Source organism: Suricata suricatta, chromosome 5, assembly GCF_006229205.1.
Source record: "Suricata suricatta isolate VVHF042 chromosome 5, meerkat_22Aug2017_6uvM2_HiC, whole genome shotgun sequence".
In the NCBI taxonomy this organism is placed as follows: Eukaryota; Metazoa; Chordata; class Mammalia; order Carnivora; family Herpestidae; genus Suricata; species Suricata suricatta.
In genome coordinates this window covers 46,122,419-46,134,009 of record NC_043704.1, presented here as the reverse complement: position 1 = coordinate 46,134,009, position 11,591 = coordinate 46,122,419, and the positions used below count along the sequence as shown (strand labels likewise).

The 11,591-nt window shown below is 39.1% G+C and overlaps 1 protein-coding gene across 1 annotated transcript in view; it reads right to left on the bottom strand.

Moving 5' to 3' along the window:
- Window positions 1–11,591, bottom strand: part of LOC115292628 (olfactory receptor 5H2-like) — a 20,765-nt gene that overhangs the window by 8,512 nt on the left and 662 nt on the right. Inside the window, exon 2 of the mRNA XM_029940669.1 lies at window positions 7,144–7,145. Within this exon, the coding sequence (XP_029796529.1) occupies window positions 7,144–7,145 (2 nt within the window). The remainder of the gene's footprint in view (window positions 1–7,143; window positions 7,146–11,591) is intronic.

The following is an 11,591-nucleotide window of genomic DNA, read 5'->3' as shown; positions in this document are numbered from 1 at the left end:
TGTGGTTTCAGAAATGCATTACACCCTGTAATAGTGTAATTCCTCTGAAAAGATTTTGAATACAGTGTCTTTGACAGTCATACAGCTGTGTAGCCTGAAGACTCGTATCACATTGTACTCCATAGTGGAGTCAGTGTTGTGTTTGAGTGAACACAGGCAAAAATGTATAATGAGGGATCCAATTTCAGTCTACCCCTGCTCTTCCTCTCTCACCACTAATTCCACATACAACCCCACTGAAACCACTGAGGCTCACACACTAAAACGACTCACATCTGCCTTTGTCATAGTCCTATTACTTCTCACACATCCTGTTGATATCCTCTTATTTCCCAAACATCGCTTTCAGATTATTCTTCGTAAACAGAAGTCTGACTCAGTAATATCCCCCTTGAATAATGTTTCAAGGATTGTTGTATCTACCAGTTTTGTGTATATAGACATGCGTATCAAGAACTCCATGTGTGCATATGTATATATTTTATGTTCACATATATGTCCTGATGCCATGATATACAGTTGATATATAAACATGTGTACCTTTTTCTATATATTACTCTGCATTTGTGACCATGGCAGTATTTGAGGTATTTCCCATAAAATCTGAATTTGATTCTGAAGTCTCTTTCTTCACAACTCTATTGAACTTCTGAGTTAGTAAAAGCCTTCTGTACACTTCCTTCTGATTGATATATTTTTGTTCATCTGGTCACCCCACAGAGAATCCTTCCTCAAGTGTACCCATCTTCACATAGGGTTGAAATGGTCATTCTTTTAAAAATTTTTAACCCTTTCTTTAAAAATTATTAATGTTTATTAATTTTTGGTAAACAGGGAGAACACAAGCAGGAGAGAAGAGAGAGAGGGAGACACAGCATCTGAAGTAGGTTGCAGGCTCTAGGCTGTCAGCACAGAGCCTGATGCGGAGTTCGAATCCACAGACTGTGAGTTCATAACCTGAGCCAAAGTCAGAAGCTTAACCAACTTACCAACCAAAGTGCCCCTTTAAGGTCATTCTTAAATGTTACAGCTCCCTGATGTACTTCCAGATTACATCGAAGAAGACAAAGATCCTCACTTGTTTGAGACAATGCATATATAATTTTTTCTTTTAGACCACTAAGTAATTACTTATTTTTATAAGCTTTCCTATCTTATTTTTATTTTAATTTTTTATACTATATTGTCAAGTATGTTTCCATGTAACCCAGGGTTCATCCCAACTAGTGCTCTGCTCCACGCCCATGACCCAGTTTCCCCTCTCCCCAACTATTTTTTTCCCTTCCCCTCCACCATGGTCCTCTGTTAAGTTTCTTCTATTCCATGTGTGAGTGAAAACATATGGTGTCTGTCCTTCTCTGCCTGATTTATTTCACTTAGCATAACACCGTTGAGGTCCATCCATGTTGCTACAAATGGCCAGATTTCATTCTTTCTCATTGCCATGTAGTATTCCATTGTATATATAAACCACATCTTCTTCATCCATTCATCAGTTGATGGACATTTAGGCTGTTTCCATGATTTGGCTATTGTTGAAAGTGCTGCTATGAACATTGGGGTACATGTGCCCCTGTGCATCAGCACTCCTGTATCCCTTGGGCAAATTTCTAGCAATGGTATTGCCGGGTCATAGGGGAGTTCTATTGTTAATATTTTGAGGAACCTCCACACTGTTTTCCAGAGTGGCTGCACCAGTTCACATTCCCACCAACAGTGTAGGAGGGTGCCCATTTCTTCACATCCTTGCCGGCATCTATACTCTCCTGATTTATTCATTTTAGCCACTCTGACCAGCGTGAGGTGGTATCTCAAGTGTGGTTTTGATTTGTATTTCCCTGATGATGAGTGTCACTGAGCATCATTTCATGTCTGTTGGCCATCTGGATGTCCTCTTTGGAGAAGTGTCTATTCATGTTTTCTGCCCATTTCACCAGTGGATTATTGTTTTTGAGTGTGGAGACTGGTGAGTTTCTTATACATTTTGGATACTAGCCCTTCATCCAACGTCATTTGCAACTATCTTTTCCCATTCCATCAGTTGCCTATTAGTTTTACTGATTGTTTCCTTTGCTATGCAGAAGTTTTTTTTCGTAAGTAGTTTATTGTCAAATTAGTTTCCATACAACAGCCAGTGCTCTTCCACACAAGTGCCCTCCTCCATCACTACCTCTTCCTTTTCACCCCTCCCCCTTCAACTCTGATTTCGTTTTCAGTATTCAATAGTCTCTCAAGTTTTGCATTCCTTCCTCTCCCCAACTCTGCTTCCCTCTTCCCCTTCCCCTGGTCCTCCCAGAAGCTTTTTATCTTGATGAGGTCCCAATAGTTCATTTTTGCCCTTGATTCTGTTCCATGAACGGGGAATATTTTTCCCTTTCTTGGTGGCTTCTTCAATCTCTTTCATAGGTTTTCTATAGTTTTCATCATATAGGTCTTTTACATCCTTGGTAAGGTTTACTCCTAGGTATTTAATGGTTTTTCATGAAATTGTGAATGGGATCAGGTTCTTGATTTCTCTTTCAGCTGCTTCATTTTTGGTGTATAGGAATGCAACTGATTTCTGTACATTGATTTTGTACCCTGCAACTTTACTGAATTCATTGATCAGTTCTAGAAGGCTTCTGGTGGAGTCTGCTGGGTTTTCCATGTAGAATAGCATGTCATCTGTGAAAAGTGGCATTTTGAATTCTTCTTTGCCAATTCTGATGCCTTTTATTTCCTTTTGTTTTCTGATTCCTGATGCTAGGACTTCCAGCACTATGTTAAACAACAGTGGTGAGAGTAGACCCCCCTGTCGTGTTCCTGATCTCAGGGGGAATGCTTGCAGTTTTTCCCCATTGAGGATGATATTAGCTGTGGGCTTCTCATAAACTGCTTTTATAATGTTTAGGTAAGTTCCTTCTATTCCGAGTTTCTCAAGGGTTTTTATTAAGAACAGGTGCTGTATTTTGTCAAATGCTTTTTCTGCATCTATCGACGGGATTATATGGTTGTTATCCTTTCTTTTGTTAATGTGATGGATTTGCGAATATTGAACCAGCCCTGTAACCCAGGAATGAATCCCACTTGATCATGATGGATAATTTTTTTATATGCTGTTGAATTTGATTTGCCAGTATCTTGTTGAGAATTTTCGCATCTATATTCATTAAGGATATTGGGTCTGTAGTTCTGTTTTTTGGCTGGGTCTCTGCCTGGTTTGGGTATCAAGGTGATGCTGGCTTCATAGAATGAGTTTGGAAGTTTTCCTTCTATTTCTATTTTTTGGAATAGTTTGAGAAACACGGGATTTGCTCTGCTTTAAATGTCTGTTAGAATTCCCCTGGGAAACCAGCTGGCCCAGGGCTCTTATTCCTTGGGAGATTTTTGATAATGAATTCGATTTCTTCACTGGTTATCAGTCTATTCATGCTTTCTATCTCTTCCCATTTTAATTTTGGCAGTGCATGTGTATTTAGGAATTTGTCCATTTCTACTGTGTTGTCCAGTTTGTTGGCATATAGTTTTTCATAGTAATCTCTGATGATTGCTTGTATTTCTAAGGGATTGCTTGTAATAAATCCTTCTACATTCATGATTTTGTCTATCTGGGTGCTCTCTCTTTTTTTTCTGAGGAGCCTAACTAGAGGTTTATCGATTTTGTTTACTTTTTCAAGGAACCATCTCTTTCTGCCCTGATCTTTATTATTTCTTTTCTTCTGCTGGGTTTGTGGTGATCTTGTTGTTTCCTTTCTAGTTCCAGTAGGTGCTCTGTTAGTTTTTGAATTTGCACTCTTTCTAGTTTGTTGAGATTGGCCTGGATTGCAATGTACTTTCCTCTTAGGACTGCCTTTGCTGCATCCCAGAGATTTTGGATTGTTGTATTTTCATTTTCGTTGGTTTCCATACATTTTTTAATTTCTTCTCTAATTGCCTGATTAACCCAATCATTCTTTAGTAGGGGGGTTTTTAACCTCCACATTTTTTGACATTTTCTAGACTTTTTCCTGTGGTTCATTTCAAGTTTTATAGCATTGTGATCTGAAAGTGTGCATGGTATGTTCTATCCGTTTATACTTATGAAGGGCTGCTTTATGCCCCAGTATGTGATCTATCTGGGAAAATGTGCCATGTGCACTTGAAAGGAAGGTGAATTTCCTATCTTCAGGATGCAGAGTTCTAAATATATCTATCAGTTCCATCTGTTCCAATGTGTCATTCAGGTCCATTGTTTCCATAGTGATTTCCTTCTGGTTGATCTATCCATTGCTGTCAGTGGAGTATTAAAGTCCCCTGCAATTAGCAAATTTTTGTCAATAAGATTGTTTTTTTTCTGTGATTAATTGTTCCATGTATTTGGGCGCCCCCGAATTTGGCACAGAGATATTTATAATTGTTAGCTCTTCCTGATGGAGAGATCCTGTAATTATTATATAATGTCCTTCTTCATCTCTTGTTACAGCCTTTACTTTAAAGTCCAGTTTGTTTGATATAAGTATGGCTACTCCACCTTTCTTTTGGCTTCCAGTCGCCTGATATTTTTCCATCCCTTTACTTTCAACCTGAACGTGTCTTCCAGTCAAAAATGAGTCTCTTGTAGTTTTTTATCCGTTCTGCTACCCTGTGTCATTTGGTTGGAGGATTCAGTCCATTTACATTCAGTGTTATTATTGAAAACTGTGGATTTAGAGTCATTGTGTTCTCCCTAGAATTCATGTTTACAGTGGTGTCTCGGGCACCTTGTATTCTTTGCAATATTTCCTCATAGAGTCCCTCTTAGGATTTCCTGTAGGGCTGGTTTGATGGTCATGAATTCTCTCAATTTTTGTTTATTTGGGAACACTTTTATCTCTCCTATTTTGAATGACAGGCTTGCTGGATAAAGGATTCTTGGCTGTATGTTTTTTCTGTTCATCACATTGAAGATTTCCTGCCATTCCTTTCTGGCCTGCCAAGTTTCATTAGATAGGTCTGTAACCACTCTGGTAGATTTCCCTTTGTACGTGAGGGTCCTTTTCTCCCTAGGTACTTTCAGAATTCTCTCTTCATCTTTATATTTTGCCAGGTTCACTATGATATGTCATGCCGAAGGCTGATTCATATTACGTCTTAAGGGGGTTCTTTGTGCCTCTTGAATTTGAATGTCTATTTCTTTTCCCAGATTTGGGAAGGTCTCAGTTATAATTTGGTCTAGTATCCCTTCAGGCCCTTTCTCTCTCTCTTCCTCTTCAGGAATTCCTGATATGGATGTTGTTCCGTTTTATTGTATCACTCAGGTCTCGAATTCTCCTTTCCTGCAACTGGATTAATTTCTCTCTCTTTTTTTCAGCTTCCTCTTTTGCTAGAACTATATCTTCTAATTTACCTATTCTTCTCTCTGCCTCATCAGTCCTTGAGGTGGCTGCCTCCAGTTTGTTATTCACCTCATCTATAGCCTTTTTTAACTCATCACACCTATTTTCAAAGTGCCTAATAATTGTGTCAGTTGATTCTTTGATGTTTTTCTCAACTCCAGCGATTAATTTTATGACAATTTTTTTAAATTCTTGATTGGTATATTGTCTAGATACACCTTGAGCAGTTATGTGGCTGTGACTTCCTCCTGAGGTTCTTCAGGGGAGAGTTCCTTCGTTTTTTCATTTTGGCTAGTTTTTTGTCTCTTGTCACCTTTAGAAAGCTCTTTGTGCACTGTGCATCTGTTAATATTTCTCTGTTAAGGGAGGCTTATTGACTGTCCAGGGCTTGTCGTTTCAGGAAATATTCTTTTAATGGTGTCTCTCAGTTTCTCTTGTTGTACCTTTAAATATTTTATTTCCCTACTCTGCAATATTTGGGACTCCCCATCATGCACACTTTGGCTTGTTTCTTGGTGTATCCCTAAGAAGGAAAACAGACAGACAAACACAGAGGGAACAGAAGCACACAAATGCACAGACAAATCTAACAAACAAACATATTAAAAGGGGGAAAAAATGAAAGAAAATGGAGAGGCAAGAGATGAAAAGTAGAGAAGAAGAAAAAGAAAGAAAAAAAAATAAAGGCTTCAGAGACAACAAAGGACAGTGGACAGTCTAAAAGTGTATGACCAGTTGAGGGGAGAGGTAAGGATGAGATATAGGATAATATATCTGGATTGCAAGAAGGTAAAAAAAGGCAGACAGAAGAAAGGAAAATAAGGAGTAAAAATTTTTATAAATTTAAGTTAAAAAAGGTAATAATAATAAAAAGGAAGAAAAGAAGAAAAAGAAGAAAAAAGAAAAAGAAAATAATTATTAAAAAAAAAAAGAAGAAGAAGAAAAAACAGCAGCTCCCTCTTGTGGATAGGTGTGGTTTGGTATGGTAGGTCTAGGAGGCTGCTCTCAGATGCTCCCTTTGGTGTCTGCAGAGAGCAGAATGGCAGCACGCCAAGGTCCGCTAGAAGTACGCACTATAGGCCACTCTAATGAGTCCAATCTCCTTTTGGCACAGTTGAGTCGAGTTGTATTTTCCAGGCCTGCCTCGGTTCAGAGTTCCAGTCCGTGCGCTTTTATGCTACCACAGATGAGATGTATTTGCTTTCGTGGCTGACTTCTTAGGGGGAGGAATCCGTTTGCCTAGGCTCAGGCAGGGATTTCGGCTGCCCCTGCCTGAGGCGAGGTGTACAGCCTGAGGTGAGATGCACAGCAGGAGGTGAGGTGCACACCATCACAGACACAACTTTGGATTCCCAGCCCCCAGCCAGGATCACGATCACGTGGGGGAGGCTTGAGTTTCTCTTGACTTCGTGCAGCTGTTGCCTGAGGTGCTGGGCGCTGCCGGAAATGAGCTGGAAGCTTCTACAGCCTGAGCGCGCACCCAGGCTTCCATGACTGCCAACTCCCTGCTGGGATCACGCAGAGGTGGGGGCTATTTTTTCCCTGTTGGCACCTGGGATTCGGGATTTGTGCAGCCAATGCTGGGGGTGAGATGCGCTGTGGAAGTGAGGTTCGTGCTCCCACTCCCAAAACTGAGGTCAAAGTGAGCACCCCTGGCGGTGCTGCTGCTGTGGCCGTCGACTCCCTGCCAAGATGGCACAAGGCTGGAAGCTGTTCTTCCTCTGCACCACCCGGGGTTTGGGATTGGGGCTACCCAGCAGTTATCTATGGAGTGAGTTTCTCTCTCCAAGCGTGGTTAAGCGTTCTATACCTCTTCCCCAGAGACAGTTCTATGAGCGTGTTCCGACTCTGTCTCTTCCCTTTGTCTCTCGTGCTCCGTGCACTTGCCCCATGTTGGGCTGGGGCTCCCACCTCCCCTGCCCGTCTTGGGCTGGCCTATTTTCCAATCTCCCCAGTTCGCACTCACTCACTCAGGTATCGTTGAGGTTCTCTTCTTTCTGGAGTCTGTATTTTCTCCTTCCGCTCTTGCAGATGAGAGTAATGTCCTTCTCAGTTGATAGATGGGGCAGACGAAGTTTACAGAGCTCCCTTGCTCTCCGCCATCTTGGCTCCTCCTCTAATCTCTAGTCTTATAGTTCATATTCAGTTGCCTATTTGACATCTCCACTTAGATAACTGATGTGCATCTGAAACATAACATTGATAAAATAAAACTCATATTTCTAGCTCCTCCAACCCTGCCAAGAAAATATTTCTGCTCATCTCCTTCAATTCAATAAATGCTACCATCTTCCCCTCAGATGCTCTAGGCAAAAAATCTAGGCATTTTCTTTGCTAGATTTTTAACCCCCTCGCATCTTCCTCTCAAATCCAAATCGTCAGCAAATCCTGTTGATTTATCCTGAAAAGGTAATTCGAATCCATCTGCATTTCTCCATGTCCATGACTATCATCCTAATTCTGAACTACTGTTATATCCTCCCACCTGGTCTCCCCACTTCCATCCTTACCTTCCGTGATCCATTTCCTGAAGGATTGGTAATATGTTTGTTATTAAAATGTAAATAAGGTAATGCCATTTCTCTGCTTTAAAAACTCTGGTTTGGCAGGCAGAATAATGGCCCACCAAAGATGTCTTCATCCTAATCTTAGGAAACTTTGAATATGCTATATAACAAGCAAGAGGCAAATAACTTATCCTGGATTATCCAGGTGGGGCCAATGTAATTTTATTAATGTTGACACAGAGCAGAAGAGTCAGAATCAGTGATGCAATGTGAGGAACGTTTGACTGGTCATGTCAGGCTTCAAAAGTGGAAGGGAGCCATGAGCCAAGAAATGCAGGGAGACTGCGGAAGCTAGGGAAGGCAAATACCAATACTCTAATTTTAAACCAATGAGGTTCATTTAGTACTTCTAACCTCCAGAACTGTGAAAGAATAAATTTGTGTTATTTTAAATTACTGATTTTGTGGCAACTTGTTACAGCACAATAGAAAACTAATACATCCTCCCAAGGCTTCTCATTGAACTGAAAATGAAATGCAAACTCTATACTCGGTGTTACAAACCCTACAAGAACAGCTTTTCAACGCCATCACCAACCACTTTCCCCTGGCTTTTATGGATTCTTCAAACATGCAAATCTTATTTCTGCCTTAAGGAATTTTCACTACCTCCTCTGTACCTATTGTGCCCTTTCCTAAACAGCTAAGGCTGGCTTCTCACTACTTATGTCTCAGCTTGACCGCTAACCTTTTCCTAGAAAGCTTTTAAAACCATCTTCTCTAAAATAACTCCCAGCCATTCCTCTTCACATGACGCTATCTTGCCCACAGCATAGCACTTACTAATTTTTGCTATTTTCTTATTTAGGTACGTACATATTAATCTGCTTCCGCACTCTCTTCTGTTAGAATGTAAGCTCCCTGAGAACAGAATCTATCATTGTGATGGCTCACAGTTTCAGAAATTTGTAAGAAAAGTAGAATTAACAATGAATGAGCTACATGATTCTTTTCACTGACTTCATGAATCTTTCACTGACCCCACATAATTTCATGAGCTGAGTGAAGTAGTAAGCTAGGAGCAACATTTTTCATTCTTCCACATTTCTTTTGGTGATGTCTTCCCCCATTATTTCTTAACTAGCTCTTTATAGGAGGAAGTTTCCCCATGATGCTGTATTAGCCCAAACTTAGTCATACGTTGTCAGAGAACTGTGGTCCTCACCTCAAACAATCACATAACTCTAGATTTTTTTATGTTTGTTTTTGAGAGAGAGAGAGAGAGAGAGAGAGAGAGAGAGAAAGAGAGAGACAGAGAGAGAGAGAGAGAGAGAGAGAGAGAGAGAGAGAGACAGAGAGAGAGAGAGAACAGGTGGGGGAGAGGCAGAGAGAGAGGCAGATACAGAATCCAAAGCAGGCTTCAGACTCTGAGCTATCTGTCATCACAGAGCCTGATGCAGGGCTTGAACCCACGAGCCGTGAGATCATGACCTGAACTGAGGTCAGATGCTTACACAAATGAGCCACCCTTAGAATTTAAGCTCTGAGAGGAGGGATTTTTTTTTCTGCTTTGTTCTTTGTTATATCCTTAGGGCATATCTCAGAAATATGCAGGACTCTGATGTCAGTGGTGTAATCAGGCAGAGAAAAGCCACAGTTAACCTATGAAATGCCAGGGAGCTACCCAAGGCAAACACTAAGACTTGGGAGGTATTATATGGGTAACAAGAGCTTGGGAGTTTGGGAAGAACACAGGTAAGCTTATCCCAGGAAAGCTATATGGACATTGATCTGAATATTAAAGGGGGATAGGATTGTCATAGATGAAAGAAAATAGTGGCGATAATACAGATGAAGCAAAAGCCACACAACGAAGAATGAAAGTGACTTAGAGAACCATGAAGAGAAGGGCTTGGCTTAGGGATGGTACATTAGGAGAGCAGAATATAAAGAGAGAAAACAAGCTCAAAGGATAAAGAGTTAGGATAAGCAGGATGAGTAATTAACCAAACAAACCGAGTTGGAGATTGATGGGCAATGGGGATTCATTACCCTATAAGTGATGGGAGAGTCCTAACTAAGGGAGTAAGCAGTTTGAGGAAAGGAGCCTTTTGAGAAGCTGCTTCTGGATTTGCAAGAAAAAAAACATAAAGTTTATTCTAGTAAGTAAGATGTAATATTAGACACATGTATATATTTTTAAAAGAAGATTCTAAAAATTGTATACTGATTTTAAAAAAAAGGTAGAAAAGGTGCCACTTTATGACTTCTGCTCACTCCACACCTTCTTCTGTCTGTGGCAACAAATCCTAGTTTAGTTTCCACTTCTTTTATAAGCCTTTAATGACCAATACAGTGGGATTTTTTTTTCTTCCCACTTAGGATTCTATACTCAAACTGATGATATGGATAAATGGTTTAAGTGCACACAAATTAAAATGAAAACATAGCCCTTAAAATTTGTTTGGAAATGGGCATATGCTTTACTCTCCAAGTCTCAAGGGATACATTATTTCCATTCAGTATGCCCATATGTTTAGGAAATTAGGTCTCTCAGGCTGTACTCTGATGTCAATGCCAAGCAAATCCCCTCAGAATTATTTAAAATATTTAAACCATTCTCTATCAATGACATAAATATTAGCACTGACCTGTTGGTAGAAATATTTTTCTAAACAATCAAAAAGATAGAGTTTTATTTCTGGATCTGCTTTAAAAATCAGCACCAGACAACCAACTAGCTTTCATAAAACTCTTATCAGAGAAATCCAGGTGAGAAGCTATTTAAAACTTTCTCTCTCTCTCTCCTCCCCCCCCTTTTTAATGGAAACATTAACCTCCAAAAACATTTCTTTAGATTTTAAAGGGTTTTTTGCTGCAATTCTTATTTTTCAATCTTTTAAGTTATTTTAAATATTTTCTTAAATGTAAAGTCTACTGTGTAAGAATTCGACAAATGACTATAATTTATTTGTATCACATCTGAATTTAAGAGAAGCCTAAATTACCAAAACTAAATAAGTAAAGGTGCACTTTCATAGTAATAACAAAAAACATTAGCAATATTTTTGAAACTTCTTTGAATAATACAGTTTGCAGTATTTACAACTTAACAGATGAAATAATTTGCTTCTATAATAAAATGGTATTTAAAATGTCTGTGTTGAACATTCCCTATATATTAAACAAATTGTATGAGAAATGAAAATACAGTTAACCCCAAAACAATGTGGATGCTAGGGATGTTGATCCTGTGTATAACTGAAAATCCATATATAACTTTTGACTCCCAAATCTTAACCACAATAGTAGTAGTTCACCTGAACTATTCACTAGAAGACTTATTGATAATATAAACAGTTAATTAACACATATTTTGTATGTTATACCTCATTCTTACAGTAAAGTCAGCTAGAGTATTCTTTATATTATTAGGAAAATCATAAGGAAGAGAAAACACATTTACAGTACTGTACTGTATGGAAAAAAAAATCAATGTTTAAGTGGACCTGCACAGTTGAAATCTGTGTTGTTCAAGGGTCAGGTATAATTTTAAGTCATTCTTTTAAAACCTTGATGTAATTTGAGGGAACTTTTTAGTTTCTCTTTTGATTCTTAGAGAAATAAAATGCCAGTATAAAACTTACTTCTGTCTAATTATAAGCAACTGAGAAAACTGAAGAAAATCTTACTATTTTATGTAACTTCATGCTGGCAAGTGTAAGGCATTTAATGAAAAAAATTATTCAAA